Source organism: Oncorhynchus nerka, linkage group LG9a (genome assembly GCF_034236695.1).
Source record: "Oncorhynchus nerka isolate Pitt River linkage group LG9a, Oner_Uvic_2.0, whole genome shotgun sequence".
Classification (NCBI taxonomy): Eukaryota; Metazoa; Chordata; class Actinopteri; order Salmoniformes; family Salmonidae; genus Oncorhynchus; species Oncorhynchus nerka.
In genome coordinates this window covers 32,756,753-32,778,978 of record NC_088404.1, presented here as the reverse complement: position 1 = coordinate 32,778,978, position 22,226 = coordinate 32,756,753, and the positions used below count along the sequence as shown (strand labels likewise).

At 41.5% G+C, this 22,226-nt stretch overlaps 1 protein-coding gene across 2 annotated transcripts; it reads left to right on the top strand.

Moving 5' to 3' along the window:
• Positions 1-11,875: 11,875 nt before the first annotated feature.
• Positions 11,876-22,207, top strand: LOC115134738 (selenide, water dikinase 1-like). Of its 2 annotated transcripts, none has more exons than XM_029668935.2 (10): positions 11,876-11,962; positions 16,302-16,430; positions 16,743-16,839; positions 16,920-17,023; positions 17,237-17,344; positions 17,452-17,606; positions 17,775-17,865; positions 18,064-18,163; positions 18,301-18,513; positions 18,633-22,207. In XM_029668935.2, the coding sequence occupies exons 2-10, from the start codon at positions 16,335-16,337 to the stop codon at positions 18,845-18,847; spliced, it is 1,179 nt and encodes a 392-aa protein (XP_029524795.1). In that variant the 5' UTR covers positions 11,876-11,962; positions 16,302-16,334; the 3' UTR covers positions 18,848-22,207. The 2 variants fall into 2 exon arrangements, with proteins under 2 accessions (XP_029524795.1, XP_029524796.1); XM_029668936.2 differs by having other exon boundaries at positions 11,916-11,976.
• Positions 22,208-22,226: the final 19 nt, after the last annotated feature.

Below are 22,226 nucleotides of genomic sequence, written 5' to 3'. Positions count from 1 at the left end.
CAGTGTGATGAACCCATCAAACTTTAAGAGATTATAGAGTCTATCAAACATCTAAAGAACAATAAATCATCAGCAGTTGATGGAATTACATCATAATTTTACAAATTATTATTTTTTTTATTAGCTCCCTTCCTATTTGAAGTATTTTTTAGAGAGTATTAAAAACAATGTTCTCCCTCCTACAATGAGTCAGGGGTTAATAACACTGATACCTAAGCCCAAAAAATAAGTGCTGCTCATCGATAACTGGCGTCCAATTTGTCTTATTAATAATGACTATAAGATATGGGCCTTACTACTTGCAAAAAGTATTAAAGAAGTCCTGGATGCAATCATTGATGAAACACAGTCTGGCTACATGAGGAACAGACATATTTCTAACAATGTCAGACTAGTATTAAACCCAAATCAAATAAAATGTATTTATATAGCCCTTCGTACATCAGTTGATATCTCAAAGTGCTGTACAGAAACCCAGCCTAAAACCCCAAACAGCAAGCAATGCAGGTGTAGAAGCACGGTGGCTAGGAAAAACTCCCTAGAAAGGCCAAAACCTAGGAAGAAACCTAGAGAGGAACCAGGCTATGTGGGGTGGCCAGTCCTCTTCTGGCTGTGCCGGGTGGAGATTATAACAGAACATGGCCAAGATGTTCAAATGTTCATAAATGACCAGCATGGTCGAATAATAATAAGGCAGAACAGTTGAAACTGGAGCAGCAGCACGGCCAGGTGGACTGGGGACAGTAAGGAGTCATCATGTCAGGTAGTCCTGAGGCATGGTCCTAGGGCTCAGGTCCTCCGAGAGAGAGAAAGAAAGAGCGAAAGAGAGAATTAGAGAGAGCACACATAAATTCACACAGGACACCGAATAGGACAGGAGAAGTACTCCAGATATAACAAACTGACCCTAGCCCACCGACACATAAACTACTGCAGCATAAATACTGGAGGCTGAGACAGGAGGGGTCAGGAGACACTGTGGCCCCATCCGAGGACACCCCCGGACAGGGCCAAACAGGAAGGATATAACCCCACCCACTTTGCCAAAGCACAGCCCCCACACCACTAGAGGGATATCTTCAACCACCAACTTACCATCCTGAGACAAGGCCGAGTATAGCCCACAAAGATCTCCGCCACGGCACAACCCAAGGGGGGGCGCCAACCCAGACAGAAAGATCACATCAGTAACTCAACCCACTCAAGTGACGCACCCCTCCTAGGGACGGTATGAAAGAGCCCCAGTAAGCCAGTGACTCAGCCCCTGTAATAGAGTTAGATGCAGAGAATCCCAGTGGAAAGAGGGGAACCGGCCAGGCATACTTGACTACTCAGACCTAATAACCGAGGATAACTTCATATTGTTTTTAGAGTTTTATAAAGCATTTGACACAGTAGAGCATCAGTTCCTCTTCCACTCCCTTGAGAGACTTGGCTTTGGGGATTTTTTCTGTAAGGCTGTTAAGACCCTCTATACAAATGGTAACAGCTCTATCAAATGGAAATATGGCACTAGATTTGAGTTAAAGAGAGGAATTAGGCAAGGTTGTCCTATCTCTCCATACCTGTTTTTATTAATCACCCAACTTCTTACAAATTCTTTAAATAATAGTCCTGTACAAGGTATTTCCATAGCTGGTAAAGAAATTATTATAAGCCTGACAATACTACATTTTTTCTGAAAGATGCTAACCAAATTCCCATATCGATCAATGTGATACAATCCTTTTCCAAAGCCTCTGGTCTATATCTTAACATTAGTAAATATGAACTCATGGCTGTCAAAGATTGTGACACCTTCATATTATGGTATTCCAGTAAAATAAGTACTTACATATTTAGGCAGAACCATTACAAAGGATCAGAAGTATAGAGGCTTACTAAATTTTAACCCTATTATTAAAAATAAAAAAAACAGAAGAAGCTAAATCAATGGCTACATAGGGACTTATCTTTTAAAGGAAGCGTCCTAATAACCAAGGCTGAAGGTATCTCTAGACTAACATATGACACATTTGACAGTAAAATAAGCAAGGAGATAGACCAGATGCTTTTCAACTTTCTGTGGAGAAACCGTACCCAATTACATTAGGACAACTGTTGTAATGAAAACTTATGAGAATGGTGGGCTGAATTTTCTGGACTTTACTACCTCAAATAATACTTTTAAGATCAGTTGGATAAAACAATTCCTAAGAAGACCCACTACTTCTATGTGGAATTTTATTCCTCATCATGTCTTCTCTACTTTTGGTGGCCTTAACTTCATATTGGTTTACAATTATAATATTGAAGTTCCAGTGAAACTTTTTACTTTTCATCGGCAGGTTTTCTTGTCATGGTCCTTCATTTATAAGCATAATTTTTCTCCACACAGATATTATATATGGAATAATCGGGATATATTGTATAAAAATACTTCTTTGTTTTTAGAATATTGGTTCCAAAATAATATCCTATTGGTGAGCCAACTGGTAAATGCAGAGGGTATTTTACTCAGTTATAAGGAATTATTATCACATTACAAGGTCCCTATAACACCTAAATATTTTGCAATTGTTTTAGATGCCATTCCCTCAGGTGTTGCTTTATTATTCAGGAACGTGTCAAGACCTGACCCTCGGAGCCTACCTTCTGTTGACCCTGTTGACTCATCAGTAGGAAAGATTTGTTTCTCTTTTGGTCCATTCAACAACAGAGCAATACTGTCACGACTTCCGTCGAAGTTGGTGCCTCTCCTTGTTCGGGCGGCGTTCGGCAGTCGACGTCACCAGCTTTCTAGCCTCCACCGATCTACATTTCTTTTTCCATTTGTTTTGTCTGTATTGTACAGACCTGGTTCCCATTACGTTAGTATTTATTTTGATTAATTATTTAATTAATATATTATATTAATTATTATATTATATTAATTAATTATATTATATTAATTATATTTCGTTTAATTATTTATTTCATTTAATTATTTCCCTATTTAACCCTCTGGAGCCATCATGGTTTTGTGCGTGTTTATTGTTGTCAGTTGTCTCGTTTATGTGATTCTGGATTTTCGTTCTCCTTGTTGGAAGATTATTTTTGAGTAAAGTTACTATTATTACTCATCTCTGTGTCCTGCGCCTGACTCCGCCTTACCCACATCACCTAGACTCTGACAGATACAACATCCTACTGAAACTAGGTTTGTATCTATCTACCTCATGTCATTACCTCATGTCATGCCTTATTGGAATGGATTTATTGATAATATCTGTTGGAAAAAAGTTTGGATGTTGCCACACACATACCTACTTGTTAAACAATTAAGGAAGTTTCCTTTAAAATTATTCATAAATATTATCCTGCCAACCACTATATGAAGAAGTTTAAGGAAAACATCAACTCAAATGGCTCCTTTTGTAATGACCACCCAGAAACAGTGTTGCATCTTTTTTGGCATTGTATTCATGTAAGAAAACTGTAGACATCAGTAGATTTGTAATTGAACACATTTATGAAGATCTTACACTAAGATCTTACACTAACAAAAAAGCTGTTAGAATAATAAGTGTATGTATGTCCCTTAAGGTCCTTGTGTAAGGTGATATTGAACCCCCTAGCCCAATTGTCCATTGTATATTATTCATATATACTTGTGTTCCCACATGTACTTCCTGTATTGATTTGTTGTTAATAAAAATAAAATAGAAAAATAAATACATTTTAAAAAAGGACTAAGGGTGGTAAATTTGAAGTAATGGCTGTCTTTTGTTATTCTTATATGTGAACGATGAAGTAGCTACATTGTAAAAATAATAACAACTATTAACATATAGTTGTAGAGGTGCATCCTGTTTCTATTGATCATCCTTTAGATGTTTCTAAAACTTAATTGGAGTCCACCTGTGGTAAATTTAATTGATTGTACATGATTTGTAAAGGCACACACCTGTCTATATAAGGTCCCACAGTTGACAGTGCATGTCAGAACAAAATCAAGCCATGGGGTCGAAGGAATTTAATCAAATGTATTTTATTTCAGCCAATGTCACAAAGTGCTGTACAGAAACCCAGCCTAAAACCCCAAACAATGCAGATGTGGAAGCACAGTGGCTAGGAAAAACTCCCTAGAAAGGCCAGAACCTAGGAAGAAATCTAAAGAGGAACCAAGCCAGTCCTCTTCTGGCTGTTCCAGGTGGAGATTATAACAGAACATGGCCAAGATGTTCAAACATTCATAGATGACCAGCAGGATCAGATAATAATAATCACAGTGGTTGTAGAGGGTGCAACAGGTCAGCACCTCGGGAGAAAATGTCAGGTGGCTTTTCATAGCCAATTATTCAGAGTTAGAGACAGTAGGTGCGGTAGAGAGAGAGTCCAAAACAGCAGGTCAGGGTTCCATAGCCGCTATCAGAACATTTGAAACTGGAGCAGCAGCATGCCCAGGTGGACTGGGGACAGCAAGGAGACATCGGCCCATTATCCGTAGAGCTCCAAGACAGGATTGTGTCGAGGCACAGATCTGGGGAAGGGTACCAAAACATTTCTGCAGCATTGAAGTTCCCTAAGAACACAGTGGCCTCCATCATTCTTAAATGGAAGAAGTTTGTAACCACCAAGACTCTTCCGAGAGCTGGCCACCGGGCCAAACTGAGCAATCGGGGGAGAAGGGCCTTAGTCAGGAAGGTGACCTAGAACCCAATGGTCACTCTGACAGAGTTCCAGCGTTCCTCTGTGGAGATGGGAGAACCTTCCAGAAGGACAACCATCTCTGCACCACTCCACCAATCAGAGTAGCTAGATGGAAGCCACTCCTCAGTAAAAGTCACATAACACTTAGAGTTTGTCAAAAGGCACCTAAAGAACTCTCAGACCATAAGAAACAAGATTATCTGGTGTTAAGAAACCAAGATTGAACTCATTGGCTTGAATTCCAAGATTCACGTCTGGAGGAAACCTGGCACCATCCTTACGGTGAAGCATGGTGGTGGCAGCATCATGCTGTGGGGATATTTTTCAGCGGCAGGGACTGGGAGACTAGTCAGTATCAAGGGAAAGATGAACGGAGCAAAGTACAGAAAGATCCTTGATGAAAACCTGCTGCCGAGCGCTCAGGACCTCAAACTGGGGCAAAGGTTCACCTTCAAACAGGACAACGACCTTAAGCCCACAGCCAAGACAATGCAGGAGAGACCTGGAAATAGCTGTGCAGTGACACTCCCCATTACAATCTGTCAGAGCTTGAGAGGATCTGCAGAGAAGAATGGGAGAAACTCAACAAAAACTGGTGTGCCAAGGTTGTAGTGTCATACCCAAGAATACTTAAGGCTGTAATCACTGCAAAAGGTGCTTCAACAAAGTACTGAGTAAAGAGTCTGAATACTGTGATATTTCTGTTTTTTATTTTTTTTAATAAATTAGCTAAAAAATGTAAAACCTGTTTTGGATTTGTCATTGTGGGGTATTGTGTGTAGATTGATGAGGGGAACAAAACTATTTAATCCATTTTAGAATAAGGCTGTAACGTGACAAAATGTGGAAAAGTCAAGGGGTCTTGAATGCACTTACATTTTAATTAGGTTTTAGAGTCATAAAGCAACAAATGCTATTTTTGTCAACTCTGTAAAACATCAACTCTGTCAGATTTTTGTCTAACATCAGCTCCGTCAGAGTGTTCTATCTGATACAATGGTTATGGTTTTATTGGGGATTATCAAATTAATAATTTTCCGTATTTTACAAATGTTTGTATTGAACTTTTATTTTTAGAGGCAAAAATATGTCTGTTTTGAGTATCTGTTGTCAACTGATTGCTAACTCCCTTTTTTAAATAATAATCACAGTGGTTGTAGAGGGTGCAACAGGTCAGCACCTCAGGGGTAAATGTCAGTTGGCTTTTCATAACTGAGGATTCTGAGGTCGAGATAGCAGGTGCAGTAGAGAGAGAGACAGAGTGAGGGAGAGTCGAAAAAGCAGCACATATTCTTCCCATCACTCTCTTGATCTCTGCCTACTCACAGGAATCCTCTCAGGATCCCTCACCCTGTACCCATCTTCCTCTACCACTCTCTTCACTGCTTCGGCATACAACACTTTCTGTACTACTGTACTCTAACCCTGGCAACCTCAACCTGCCTTTCTTTCACCGGACACCTCCGATCTCCAGCCCCATGATCACCCCCACAACTAACACACACAACTTTCTCCACCGATACCACACTCCGGAGAGCAAAGCAGGTTACAATTCTTGTCCCTAATCTTGTAATCTGGAGCGCCCGCTCCCTCTGGGTGGAAGAAACGTAACAAATAATCATGAGTCCAATTTACCTTCACCAACTCAACAGTCCCCAACCTTTCCTTTACCCAAACTGACACCACATATGGATCAACCAAAAAGCAAGGATCCATTCTCTCTACAAATCTCACTCCCACTGTGGTAAAATCATCATTATCATTCTTGGGAAAAGTCCCGAATTTGGTGGTCCTCGCCGCAGGTACTTCACCCTCACTCTCAACAAGTTCCATCTCCGAACTACTGGAGCAGGTATTGCTGTTTTTACACTTGACACCCACCTTCCTCACATGACTACTTCCCTCTACACTCAACTTCTTCTCAGAAGTCACCACTGCACCTGCCACCACATTTAATTCATCTTCACTCTCATCAGGTTCCATTTCCCCCTCAAGCTCTTCCAAAAGTTCTGAGCGATCCTGCGTTCCATATTCACTCAAAGCATAATCCATATCTCTCCTTTTTTCTTGTCCATCATATTCTTCACCAGATCTTTCAGAAGGCCTCTGTAGTCCCCCACTCCATGTTTATTCAGAATATCCTCCTCTTTCTTCCTTATTTCCTTTTCCGCCATCTCCCCACCCTCCTTCCGTTGCCTTGACAGCAGTGTCACGGCCGGTAATAAATATTACCATCATTAGATTTTTAAACCCAGCCCTCTGCTACTCTCAGCCCATCTCACATATCTCCATTGATCACCCCCTTTTGATTTCCACACGCCATATATTTCTTTACTGTGCTGTGATGTCTCACATGAATCATGAACTTCTCTAATCGCATAGTACCACAGATTGTACGTTAAAGATTAACATTTTTCCCAAGAGCATTATTATATTGTTGATTGATTGACTATGGCTTTCCAAATCACCCAACACTGCTATTTGTAGGGTTCATTTAAATTAATGTTTAGATTTTTTTTTGCCATTCCTGAACCTGTGACCAGAAACAAGCTACATGCGGACAATACCTGAATAAATTATCTAATGATTCTGTTTCTTCACAGCAAATAACTTTTCAGCTGGGAAGCCTTCTCCCCTTTTCTATTCACAGGGGAAAACATTTTGAAATTAGGAATTGTCTACTGTAAATTATGGTTTATGTTCTCGTGGTTTAACCCTCATATTCAATGTGGTCTCAGAGCATGTCGTATTATTCTGTATGTAAATCCAAGACACTCCATTTAGTATAATATTGTAGCGACCTTAACACAACACCTAGTGACTGCGTCAAGCAGTTCATAACTCTTGGCGTAACAGTTACGGTGTTGGCTTGACAGTCGCAGGACCGGGTTTGAATCCCGGTTGGAGCTACCCCAAACATTTACTACAGTGGTGTCAAAAGTGGGATGGCGGCCGTGGGGCCATTGGAAAGGCGTGTCCATGTGAGGGACTTAGTATATAGAAGCATGGGGACACACTCTCCCAGAGGAAGGGGATTATGTAGTGACCTTACACAACACCTAGCGACTTCATCAAGAGGTTTGGGACTCTTGGCATAACGGATCACTGGACCCGGGTTCGAGTTCCGGTTGGAGCTTCCCACACAAATTTGCTACAATATATGTTACATTTCGTATGGTATGTATTAATTTGTGGATGCCCATCATCCATTTCACATGATATGTTACGAATGTAAGTCGAACAATATTCTAACGACCCTGGGTTTCATTATATTGGTGTCAGAAGTGACCTTGCATCCACGAACGTGCTTGTGCTTGGCCATTGAGCATGTTCCTATAAGACGTTGAGTTGTAAGTGTGGGAGCAAGATGTACATATAGGGAGAAACATAATACTGTACCACAAGAGAAAGATACACTTAGAGTGCATTTGCCATTCTGGTAAAATGCATTGTCTATTGTATAGGACAGGAAACCAAAGTAAGGCCATGAGAGCATAGGACAGCTGGACATACCAAGGTCAGAGGGACACACAAAGGAGGGGGTCAGCCAAATGACCAACGGATGGACTATAGACATTTTAGCATATATTTTTAGGACATGAAGAGAAGAGACACATAGTCTACTAGTCCTAATAAGGACAGACATACCAAAGAACACACCAAGCTAAACTTAAGGGGCCCATAGGATAAGATGGGCATGTATTATTTTTGGGACATGAAGAGGTCCTGTCACCATTATAACTTGACTGAAAGCAGATATGGGCATTATTGGGCGTGAACAAGCAGGATGCACAGATTGGGATATAATGGTGGCAGATGGACTGAGGGAAGTAACTTCATTTGCATGTGGGATGGACTCATATGTTGTATGTGTATAAAAACAGAGCCAGTGCTCTGGAAAAGTGTGTGTTCCGCGGACCATCTAGGCTTCTGATATGTTTGTATTAAAAGCCTATATTGAATTCACAAGTTCTTGTAAGTGTTAAATTTTGTAACGATCCTCCACGACATAAGCTAGCACGAGGACGCGCACTTTGAAAGGAGGGAGTTGTGTAACGACCCTGGGTTTATAAGCGCGAATATCGACTCTGCCACTTGAGCATGCTTTTGGGGCACAGTCGATGGCACACTGGATTTTGGGCCAGAAGGTTGAGGGTTCGAGACCTGCTCCCTGCTTGTTTCATTACAAAATGTTATGAATTACATTTGTACGATATGTAACTCACAAGAGGTATGTGGCAGGGTCTACAGTCAATCACGGATTACAAAAAGAAAACCAGCCCAATCACGGACCAGGATGCCTTGCTCCCAGGCAGACTAAATAACTTTTTTGCCCACTTTGAGGACAATACAATGCCACTGACACGGCCCGCAACCAAAACATGCGGACTCTCCTTCACTGCAGCCGAGGTGAGTAAAACATTTAAACGTGTTAACCCTCGCAAGGCTGCAGGCCCAGACAGCATCCCCAGCCGCGCCCTCAGAGCATGCGCAGACCAGCTGGCTGGTGTGTTTACGGACATATTCATCAATCCCAATCCCAGTCTGCTGTTCCCACATGCTTCAAGAGGGCCACCATTGTTCCTGTTCCCAAGAAAGCTAAGGTAACTGAGCTAAACGACTACCGCCTCGTAGCACTCACTTCCGTCATTATGAAGTGCTTTGAGAGACTACTAATGCTGTTCATCACCTACATCTCGGCAATTAACACCATAGTGCCCTCCAAGCTCGTCATCAAGCTCGAGACCCTGGGTCTCGACCCCGCCCTGTGCAACTGGGTACTGGACTTCCTGACGGGCCGCCCCCAGGTGGTGAGTGTAGGAAACAACATCTCCACCCTGCTGATCCTCAACACTGGGGCCCCACAAGTGTGCGTTCTGAGCCCTCTCCTGTACTCCCCGTTCACCCACGACTGCGTGGCCACGCACGCCTCCAACTCAATCATCAAGTTTGCGGACGACACAACAGTGGTAGGCTTGATTACCAACAACGACGAGACGGCCTACAAGGAGGAGGTGAGGGCCCTCGGAGTGTAGTGTCAGGAAAATAACCTCACACTCAACGTCAACAAAACTAAGGAGATGATTGTGGACTTCAGGAAACAGCAGAGGGAACACCCCCCTATCCACATCGATGGAACAGTAGTGGAGAGGGTAGTAAGTTTTAAGTTCCTCGGCATACACATCACAGACAAACTGAATTGGTCCACCCACACAGACAGCATTGTGAAGAAGGCGCAGCAGCGCCTCTTCAACCTCAGGAGGCTGAAGAAATTTGGCTTGTCACCAAAAGCACTCACAAACTTCTACAGATGCACAATCGAGAGCATCCTGTCGGGCTGTATCACCGCCTGGTACGGCAACTGCTCCGCCAACAACCGTAAGGCTCTCCAGAGGGTAGTGAGGTCTGCACAACGCAAACTACCTGCCCTCCAGGACACCTACACCACCCGATGTCACAGGAAGGCCATAAAGATCATCAAGGACAACAACCACCCAAGCCACTGCCTGTTCACCCCGCTATCATCCAGAAGGCGAGGTCAATACAGGTGCATCAAAGCTGGGACCGAGAGACTGAAAAACAGCTTCTATCTCAAGGCCATCAGACTGTTAAACAGCCACCACTATCATTGAGTGGCTGCTGCCAACACAACTCCAGCCACTTTAATAATGGGAATTGATGTAAAATATATCACTATCCACTTTAAACAATGCTACTTAATATAATGTTTACATACCCTACATTATTTATCTCATATGTATACGTATATACTGTACTCTATATCATCTACTGCATCTTTATGTAATACATGTATCACTAGCCACTTTAAACTATGCCACTTTGTTTACATACTCATCTCATATGTATATACTGTACTCGATACCATCTACTGCATCTTGCCTATGCCGCTCTGTACCAGTACTCATTCATATATATTTATGTACATATTATTTATCCCTTTACACTTGTGTGTATAAGGTAGTAGTTTTGGAATTGTTAGCTAGATTACTCGTTGGTTATTACTGCATTGTCGGAACTAGAAGCACAAGCATTTCGCTACACTCGCATTAACATCTGCTAACCATGTGTATGTGACAAATAATATTTTATTTTAACAAATTTGTAATTCGAACGACATGTTACGAATTTGCAAATGTAGGAAGTTACAAATTTGCTAAATGTACAATATGTTACAAATTCCAATTTGTTATGGCTAACGTTAGCTAGAGGTGGCTAACACTAAAATTAGCGAGCTGGCTAATGTTAGCTAGGCTTAGGAGTTCAGTTAAAGGGTTAGGGTTAGCTAACATGGTAAGGAGTTGCAAAGTTGCTAATTAGCTCAATATGCTAAAGTTTTCTGTGATGAGATTCGAACACAACCTTTGGGTTGGCTAGACGTTCACATTATATGCCTACCCATCCAACCACTGTCCTTTTGTTTGTACCTCATTAAGTAACATGCTTCCTTATGTAACCACACCAAACGTAACATATACCAATTTGAACATCCCGGATTTACGTTTACTATGTTACGTCTAGTCTATGAGACCAGTCTGTCATGTCAGGTCTATCCAGTTATTATCAGATGTATCAATGCTATGGTACCCCTTCATTTTATCAGTGTCTTAGTCCTGACATATAAGGTGTATAATTGTATGAGCTGATTAGAATTACATTTAGCAAGTCGGCTAATGCAAACCTTTAATTCAGGCATTAATTTAAAAGGAAAATGATCAGTCTCTTTCCACGTGGTTAAAACCACACATTTTATAAAAACGGATACTGTACATATAACCTGGAATTCAGAGCTAATTTCACAATAAATGTACAATCATATAACATTATGCATGCACTGTTTCTATTGTAAACGCTATAAACTTGATTAGAACATTTGTGATTGCATACTGATCTCTAACATATTGGAGGGAAGACTAAATTAAAGGTACAATCCATTGTTGACTTTTTATTGCCAGACTCTGCGGTTCTTTAAAGGGGAGTTAAAGGCGCCAGTCTCCTTGCGAAGGACCCTTTGTGATCTCGTGCTTTTACCTCAAGATTTCCCCCGTTGTGATGACGGTCCTCACCTTGTGATATTATCTGATGCATGTACATCTATTTATTTTATGCATTTCCCAACGCGATAAAATGAAATATATTCTGTTGTAAAACAAAAAATAAAAGTTAATAGATTTTTCGTCAGGCTATCTTCAAGGACACCCGATTTACTCCAAATGCATTCTGGTACTGTCCCTTCTCTTGTTTCTGGAGACCCGCCGCTAAAGCAAAACCGGTAAGGATAAACTGGTGAGAGCAATTAAAGGGGAAATGTTATACGAATATAACTCTGGTTCAGCCCTATAAATGCAAAGGGGGGGTATTTTACATATATGTAATGCAGCATATGATTACAAACTGTGTGCAAATTGCATGTATGGCGTTATTTTATTGTTACAAAGTCTGTTGTAGCACGTCTCGCATGGCGCTGTACAAGAAGGGGTTAATTTTTTCCACCGCCGACATTTTTATGCACTGCTTTCCCGGTTACTTCGAAACCATAAACTGCTAGTTTTCGTTCTGGTTTCGCTAATTTAAATGATTAATAATACAGTTTTGTTTTATCCGCATTTTAACTATTGTATGAAGCTCGATTAGTCACACAAACGATGTCCCACTTGATTAATAGTTAGCACATCAGCTAGCTAAACTCATTGATTAGCAAACAGGCTATTACTTAGCCAATGTTAGTTCTCTGGGCAGGCTACAAGCATGCAGCTGCAAGACAGGAAAAACTCACACAATTATTGATAACAGATTATTTTAATGTCTGTAGTTAGCTAATTGATTAATATTGGTAACTTTTGACTGCAGAATTTGATTTGGCTGAAAATGTCTGGTGCATGATTTAATTTGAGCCGGTGCACACCAGCCCAACTTCATATCCTCCTCGCACTGTTTCAGAAGCCAAACTGACTAGGACCCCAAGCGCAACAATTTATCCGGAGCCATGATAAAATACAGGATCACACAGTGACGCCTGGGATTGTGTTTAATATTTAATGTATTCTATTTTTGTTTTATTTAGCCATGAAATTGCCCGAGACCAGATCGACTAGTTAGGTCTGATTCTATGTCCAACGTCCACGCTTCTCATCAATGGTATATTCTAGATGACTGACAGGAGGCGCTGTTTTGAATCCACCATCTTGGCACTCCCCCAAAGTTTAAAAAAAATTATATATTTTGGAAGCTATAGAAATGCATGTATTAATGTCTAGATTTGTTTATTGTATTTAGACACCTTCATGCATAGTTTGTGTGCTAAACATAAAATAAACAAACATATACAAAAACATTTGTCATTTACAGCTACCTTTTTTGAAAGTTTCAATGTTACTGTCTGCACTACAACAACAAAATACTTAAATACATGTAATTTTGTCCCTGAAACATTTAATTGAAATACTGTAGAATTCCATTCATTCCTATGGAGGGACTGCTTCTTCTGGTGAGTGCCAATATGGCTAACTTGTGGCTTCAAAGCCTCTTATTGGCCAATACATAGAATCAGCAAATCAAGGTTTATATATAAATCATTGCTTTTAATATGTCACAGCAAAGTGAAACAAATATGTGAATAAATAAATGCAAACTGGTCTCTGGTTGTTATGTCAGTGAGTGGTCAACAAAAGCACAGTTTTTATACTCTGCAGAACTAGAGGAAAACATAGCTCAATGTGAAACCACGTTTAGTCTGTGTTTTCTCGGCTGTACTTGTCACTGTAAACAGGTGTTTATGTTAAAGGATATAAATGGAAGACTTGTGAATTTGGCCAAAACTACAGGTAACTGCCAAAATAAAGAAAACACCAACATAGTGTCTTAATAGGGTGTTGCGCCACCTCGAGCCACTAGAACAGCTTCAATGCGCCTTGGCATAGATTCTACAAGTGTCTGAAACTCTGTTGGAGGGATGCGACACCTTTCTTCCTAGAACAATTCCATAATTTGGTGTCTTGTTGATGGTGGCGTAAAACGCTGTCTCTGGTACCGCTCTAGAATCTCCCATAAGTGTTCAATTGGGTTTAGATCTGGTGACTGAGACGCACAACCTTTAAGCCCCCTATGCTACTTTGAGACCTCTCTTTCAAAGTGACAGACCTCTTCTTGCCATGGTAGCCAAAATAATGGGCGACTGGGCATTTTTACACATGGCCCAAAGCATGATGGGATTTTAATTGATTATCTCAGAAAACCACACCTGTGCTCACTAGAACAATCAAATACTAGCTCTCGTTTCTTAGATGATCTTCGGAACAATTTGTGTGGATGGACTTATCCCGCATATAAAAAAATCTAACGCACACATTATCACATATGTACACACATACGCTGCTGCTAGTTTCAATCTATCCGATGCCTATTCACTTTACCCCTGTCTACATGTACATATCTACCTTAATTACCATGTATCCCTGCACATTGACATGGTATTGGTAATCATTGTATATGGCTTATTTAACTGCATCGTTGGTAAAGAGCTTGTAAGTAAGCATTTCACTGTCATGTCTACAACTTCTATTTGGCGCATTTGACAAATACAATTTAATTTGATCTAAGAAATTAACTTTTCCCTTTTTTTGAGTGATTAATTTATGATTTATTGGATTTTGCAACAAGTTCAAGCCATTGATCAACTGATTCAGCTTTAAAGATAGTGGCTTGCGAAAGTATTCATCCCCCATGGCATTTTTCCTATTTTGTTGCCATACAACCTGGAATTAAAATGGATTTTTGGGGGGTTTGTATCATTTGATTTACACAACATGCCTAACACTTTGAAGATGCAACATATTTTTTGTTAAACAAATGGAAAACGGAAAACTTGAGCATGCATAACTATTCACACCTCCAAAATCAATACTTTGTAGAGCCACCTTTAGCAGCAAACTACATCTGCAAGTTTCTTGGGGTATGTCTCTATAAGCTTGGCACATCTAGCCACTTTGATTTTTGCCCATTCTTCAAGTTGGATGGGTTCTGCTGGTGTACAGCAATCTTTTAAGTCATACCACAGATTCTCAATTGGATTTAAGTCTGGGCTTTGACTAGGTCATTCCAAGACATTTAAATGTTTCCCCTTAAACCACTCGAGTGTTGCTTTAGTAGTATGCTTAGGGTCATTGTCCTTCTGGAAGGTGAACCTCCGTCCCAGTCTAAAATCTCTGGAAGACAAACAGGTTTCCTTCAAGAATTTCCTTGTATTTAGTGCCATCCATCATTCTGGCCAGATTCCCAGTCCCTGCCGATGGAAAAAAAATGATGCTGCCACCACCATGCTTCACTGTGGGGATGTTGTTCTCGGGGTGATGAGAGGTGTTGGGTTTGCGCCAGACAGTGTTTTCCTTGATGGCCAAAAAGCGACATTTTAGTCTCATCTGACCAGAGGACCTTCTTCCATATGTTTGGGGAGTCTCCCACATGCCTTTTGGTGAACACCAAACATGTTTGCTTATTTTTTTCTGGCCACTCTTCCGTAAAGCCCAGCTCTGTGGAGTGTACGGCTTAAAGTGGTCCTATGGACAGATACTCCAATCTCCGCTGTTGAGCTTTGCAGCTCTGTCAAGGTTATCTTTGGTCTCTTTGTTGCCTCTCTGATTAATGCCCTCCTTGCCTGGTCTGTGAGTTTTGGTGGGTGGCCCTCTCTTGGCAGGTTTGTTGTGGTGCCATTTTCTTTAAATTTTTGAACAATGGATTTAATGGTGCTCCGTGGGATGTTCAGTTTCAGATATATATTTTTTTATAACTCAACCCTGATCTGTACTCTCCACAACTTTGTCCTTGACCTGTTTGGAGAGCTCCTTGGTCTTCATAGTGGTGCTTGCTTGGTGTTGCAGACTCTGGGGCCTTTCAGAACAGGTGTATATATACTGAGATCATGTGAGACTTAGATTGCACACAGGTGGACTTTGTTTAACTAACGATATGACTTCTGAAGGTAATTGGTTGCACCAGGTCTTATTTAGGGGCTTAATAGCAAAGGGGGTGAATACAAATGCATGCACCACTTTTCTTTTTTTTCTTTCTTTTTTTCTTTGAAACAAGTTATTTGTTTCATTTCACTTCACCAATTTGAACTATTTTGTGTATGTCCATTACATGAAATCCAAATAAAAATCCATTAAAATGACAGGTTGTAATGCAACAAAATAGGAAAAAACGCCAAGGGGGGTGAATATTTTTGCAAGGCACTGTACATACATGCACAGCTTTTTTTAGTTAGATTCGTTTTTTGTATTTTTACTTACTTTGTCATTTTTTTTTAGATATAACCTAATCTTCATTAATAGCACTTTGAGGTACAAAATTGTGCTCATCAAATGTCTGCATAAGCATCCACTATGCCTTTACCTTTTCAGTTTAGTAGTAGTTACACCAAAACAGAATATTTCAAGTTTCACAACCTCTTTCCTTTACTCATCCCTCGGTCCTTCTCTCCTTTTTTGCTGTATCCTGATCCTGGATGCTAATTGGTTGAACAGAGAAGAGATGTTGTCAGGGGTGACTGTCCAGTGTTACTCCAGCCATGTTTCTCATCCCTCTCTCCCCTTCTCCCTATCTTCTGTCCTCAGGTTATTGACTGAGGTCCCAAAGTGTCTCCAGCCATGTCTGTCAGAGAGTCGTTTAACCCAGAGAGCTACGAGCTAGACAAGAGCTTCAGACTCACACGCTTCACTGAGCTCAAAGGAACGGGCTGCAAGGTGGGTTTCTCTACACCCCTGGCGCTGTGAACAGAGTTATTAGGGTACATCGAAGACCGGCTACTGGTATAATGTCAGTGAATAGAATGTTATTGGCCACTTAGTCTTTGCTGCTTTCAAAAGTTTCCTTGCTGTGTCTCTAGCGTCAACAGTAAGTCATGTTTGGGAGCAATGAGCAGACATTTACTTTATTTTCATAACTATACAATGTAAAGTTTGGTGAGTTTGAGAAAAGCACTACAAATGCAACACATTAGGATGATGATTAAGCTTGACTTGTAGTTCTGAGGTAATCTGCTTGTTATTCCATAGGTACCCCAGGATGTGCTACAGAAGCTTCTAGAAGCCCTGCAGGAGAACCACTATCAGGAGGATGAACAGTTCCTTGGAGCCGTCATGCCCAGACTTGGTATGAACACACACACACACTTTATTCACATCCATTCTTCAGATAACTTTGACAGTTTTAATAATAACTGTTCTTTGCAGGCATTGGTATGGACACCTGTGTCATCCCCCTCAGGCATGGGGGCCTTTCTCTAGTCCAGACGACAGACTACATCTACCCCATAGTGGACGACCCCTATATGATGGTAGGTTCTCATTCTCTACCCCTCTTTGTGTTAATGTTTTCAGGCATACCTTACATGCTTTAGGTCCTGTGAGTATCGTATAGATTGAGTAGTTACTGAGAGCTTTGGACTGGAGTCGTTTCTTTCACCTTGAGCAGAGTATGTGTTATCTTCATTCATATCTACAGTAAATCATGTCAATAATGCCTTCTTTATTCCTGTCTGTGTCTATAGGGGCGAATTGCGTGTGCCAATGTTCTAAGTGACCTGTACGCAATGGGAGTGACGGAATGTGACAACATGTTGATGCTGCTGGGGATCAGTAACAAACTGTCAGAAAAGGTGCATGGCCACACACATACACACATATATATATATATATATATATATACCAATGTGTAGCACCCAGCCACTAAATAGTCCCTCCCCTGTCTCTGAGTCCCTGTCAGGAGCGGGACAAGGTGATGCCTCTGATCATCCAGGGGTTCAAAGATGCGTCGGAGGAAGCAGGCACGTCTGTTACGGGGGGACAGACTGTTCTTAACCCCTGGGTGGTCCTGGGTGGGGTGGCCACCACGGTCTGTCAACCCAATGAGTTCATCATGTAAGAACCCTCTCCTCACAGACAGCTGCCCTCCTGTCTTTCACTCTTTTGGGGATTTCACTATTATTCAGATCTCTCTCTGAGCCTCTAAACTCTAATTGCTTTGATCATTTGAGCTGTGTGCTGTGTTGTGATAGTAATGATAGCTATGGTGATGATGTCTTCCAGGCCAGACAACGCAGTGCCAGGAGATGTGTTGATTCTCACCAAACCTCTTGGGACTCAGGTGGCTGTGGCGGTACACCAGTGGCTGGACATTGTAAGTCTCAACACACAAACCTCTCCTTTGATTTACTGTATTGTAACTTAAACACCAAAATGTCAATGTAATGAATGAGACGTCTGTATCCCTCAAAAAATATCAATGGGAGGGACAGCTGGACCCAATCAGCGCTTTATCAGTCATTGCCGTGCCTCAAAAGTGGTCTAAAATCGTGTGTATATGTCTGTCCCTCAGCCGGACAAGTGGAATAAGATCAAGCTGGTGGTGACTCAGGAGGATGTAGAGCTGGCCTATCAGGAAGCTATGATGAACATGGCCCGGCTCAACAGGACAGGTACACACACCGCCCGACTCAACAGAACAAGTACCTGTCCTCAAGTTGTTCTTCCCCTTCTCTCCTGTGTAACTTCTACCATTGTTTGGATGAATGTAATGTGAATATTGATGTATTTGTTGTTTTTATCTCTCCAGCTGCAGGTCTGATGCACACCTTCAACGCTCACGCCGCCACTGACATCACTGGCTTCGGGATTCTGGGCCACGCCCAGACATTGGCACGGCAACAGCGTAGCGAGGTCTCATTCGTCATTCACAACCTCCCTGTGCTCGCCAAGATGGCCGCTGTGTCCAAGGCCTGCGGGAACATGTTCGGACTCATGCACGGCACCTGCCCCGAGACATCAGGTATGTGTGAATGTTTGTGTCTCTGGCCGTGCATGTGTTTTTGTCGGCCTGTTGTCTGTCTAGGTTCTCTCACCTCTTTCACACACATACTCATCAGCCATCTCTGTCTCTATCTATAGGGGGTCTGTTGATCTGTCTTCCCAGGGAGCAGGCAGCTCGTTTCTGTGCTGAGATCAAATCTCCTAAATACGGCGAGGGCTACCAGGCCTGGATCATCGGCATTGTGGAGAAGGGCAACCGCACCGCCCGCATCATCGACAAACCACGAATCATCGAGGTCGCTCCTCAGCTCTCCACACAGAATGTCAATCCCACACCCGGTGCAACCTCATAATACCTTTCCTCTCCCCTGCAATGCAGACCGGAACCACAGAGCTCGGCCGAGTTTTTTTGAGACTCATAGAAAACCATCCTAGAGTGTGTCAAATGTATACACGTGTATATATATATACACAGTGCCTTGCGAAAGTATTCGGCCCCCTTGAACTTTGTGACCTTTTGCCACATTTCAGGCTTCAAACATAAAGATATAAAACTGTATTTTTTGTGAAGAATCAACAACACAATCATGAAGTGGAACGACATTTATTGGATATTTCAAACTTTTTTAACAAATCAAAAACTGAAAAATTGGGCGTGCAAAATTATTCAGCCCCTTTACTTTCAGTGCAGCAAACTCTCTCCAGAAGTTCAGTGAGGATCTCTGAATGATCCAATGTTGACCTAAATGACTAATGATGATAAATACAATCCACCTGTGTGTAATCAAGTCTCCGTATAAATGCACCTGCACTGTGATAGTCTCAGAGGTCCGTTAAAAGCGCAGAGAGCATCATGAAGAACAAGGAACACACCAGGCAGGTCCGAGATACTGTTGTGAAGAAGTTTAAAGCCGGATTTGGATACAAAAAGATTTCCCAAGCTTTAAACATCCCAAGGAGCACTGTGCAAGCGATAATATTGAAATGGAAGGAGTATCAGACCACTGCAAATCTACCAAGACCTGGCCGTCCCTCTAAACTTTCAGCTCATACAAGGAGAAGACTGATCAGAGATGCAGCCAAGAGGCCCATGATCACTCTGGATGAACTGCGGAGATCTACAGCTGAGGTGGGACACTCTGTCCATAGGACAACAATCAGTCGTATATTGCACAAATCTGGCCTTTATGGAAGAGTGGCAAGAAGAAAGCCATTTCTTAAAGATATCCATAAAAAGTGTTGTTTAAAGTTTGCCACAAGCCACCTGGGAGACACACCAAACATGTGGAAGAAGGTGCTCTGGTCAGATGAAACCAAAATTGAACTTTTTGGCAACAATGCAAAACGTTATGTTTGGCGTAAAAGCAACACAGCACATCACCCTGAACACACCATCCCCACTGTCAAACATGGTGGTGGCAGCATCATGGTTTGGGCCTGCTTCTCTTCAGCAGGGACAGGGAAGATGGTTAAAATTGATGGGAAGATGGATGGAGCCAAATACAGGACCATTCTGGAAGAAAACCTGATGGAGTCTACTAAAGACCTGAGACTGGGACGGAGATTTGTCTTCCAACAAGACAATGATCCAAAACATAAAGCAAAATCTACAATGGAATGGTTCAAAAATAAACATATCCAGGTGTTAGAATGGCCAAGTCAAAGTCCAGACCTGAATCCAATCGAGAATCTGTGGAAAGAACTGAAAACTGCTGTTCACAAATGCTCTCCATCCAACCTCACTGAGCTCGAGCTGTTTTGCAAGGAGGAATGGGAAAAAATTTCAGTCTCTCGATGTGCAAAACTGATAGAGACATACCCCAAGCGACTTACAGCTGTAATCGCAGCAAAAGGTGGCGCTACAAAGTATTAACTTAAGGGGGCTGAATAATTTTGCACGCCCAATTTTTCAGTTTTTGATTTGTTAAAAAAAATCATTTCATGATTGTGTCCCACTTGTTGTTGATTCTTCACAAAAAAATACAGTTTTATATCTTTATGTTTGAAGCCTGAAATGTGGCAAAAGGTCGCAAAGTTCAAGGGGGCCGAATACTTTCGCAAGGCACTGTATATACAATTAACTGGGTTGAGGTGTATGTACACCTGCCTCAGACCGACAGAAGCCTTAGGGGCAGGTCATCACACAATGGACGCACTTATCAACAAAAACAAAAAAATCCCTAAAAAGAAAACAAGTAAAAATCCATTTGCCTTTTGTCTGTTGCAATCTGTTATGTTTGACTGAAGAGGCAGGCAGCTTCTGGGTTTAAGAATAGATTATGATTATCCGATTCTGTTGATTCATTTAGAATCTTTAGGAGACTCTGGTGTCCGTTGCCTCCAGGGCTCTTTTTAAAGGGTGCTTGTTCTCGACAAGTATGTGAGTTTGTTTTTTTAAAGCGATGGGTAGTGATATAGCGTTTTTGTTTGTCCGTTCACTTTGTGTACAGTTTAAAAACGTAGTTGTAGTTTAAAGCTGTAACCAATGCCTGGAAAGAGTGAACATAAGGGTTGCTTTTTTTACTTTCACTTTTTGTATCCCCCCAAAAAACAAATTATTCAAATAGATTTTTATTTTCTTGCCAGTTTTACAAGAGCACTATCAAATTGATGGATCTAAAGGAATGCATTATCAAATTGGACTCCCTCTGTTCATATTGCTGTTTTGTACTTCTAATCAGTGATAGAATCAGTTACAAGGACATTAAATCCATTCTGTCATCTTACAGGCAATAAACAGAACGTCCTGGTATAGTTTGATATACTTGCCTATGGAGATGTGATCATACTGAGTAGGATTCGGAAGAAGTCTGAGCATGGTGTCTCAACTCTGTTGTATTGCACACACCTACCTTTTTAAGGAAGCAGGTATTGTAAGAGGCAGATGAAATGGTGAGTGTTCAAGTCTTGGTTGACACTTTGCTCCATGAAAATAGTACCAGTGCATCCATCTGCAGCAGAGCTTACACTAGCTGATTTTCTATAGAATCTTCCAGTACCTAGAGGTTCCATACAATTTGTATACCGGTAAAGTACTTTGCTCAGATTTTCCAACACTAGATTTGCCACACTATCCCAATAAATGTACAATCTGCGTCTAATCATCCTGGTTGGGATAAGTGTAGTCTTAGATTCAAATCAGATGGAGCATTAACCAGCATTGGCCGACATCCGCATAGCAGATGTTTTAGAGTTGTAACTGAGGTATGAGATATTCTATCGGTGAGTGGCTGCTTCTGTATGTCACAAACCACTCCCTTAATCCTACCGGGTTAGAAGTTGAAAACGGCTCTAGAAAGTGTAGGCTATCGGTGTTAAGAAAGAATGAATTAGATGTCAAACCATTGATGTTAGGCTAAAGCATGTTTTCATGTTCATTTGAATGGGGAATTTATAGCGTATCAGTCTAATTCAAGTGTTTGAACTTCTAACGTGGCTGCATGGGATGTTGCATTATAGTCGGGTGTGGTTTCAGTGTATCCAACGGCAGTGTCCACAATAAGGTAACACAATGAGATGCTTGTGGATTTCACAGCTCTATGCAGTTCCAACATCGCCAAAACAACCGCTATGCAGATGTCAATCTGATTGAATCTAGCCCTTAGTACTCCAGTCATCTGAATCAAGGCCTTTTCTCATGTCTGGTACCATAAAGGGTTGTATTGCACTCTGCTTACAAACTGAAATAACACTGGATCCTCTCTTACACTGAATGACTGCGTTTGTTCTCTC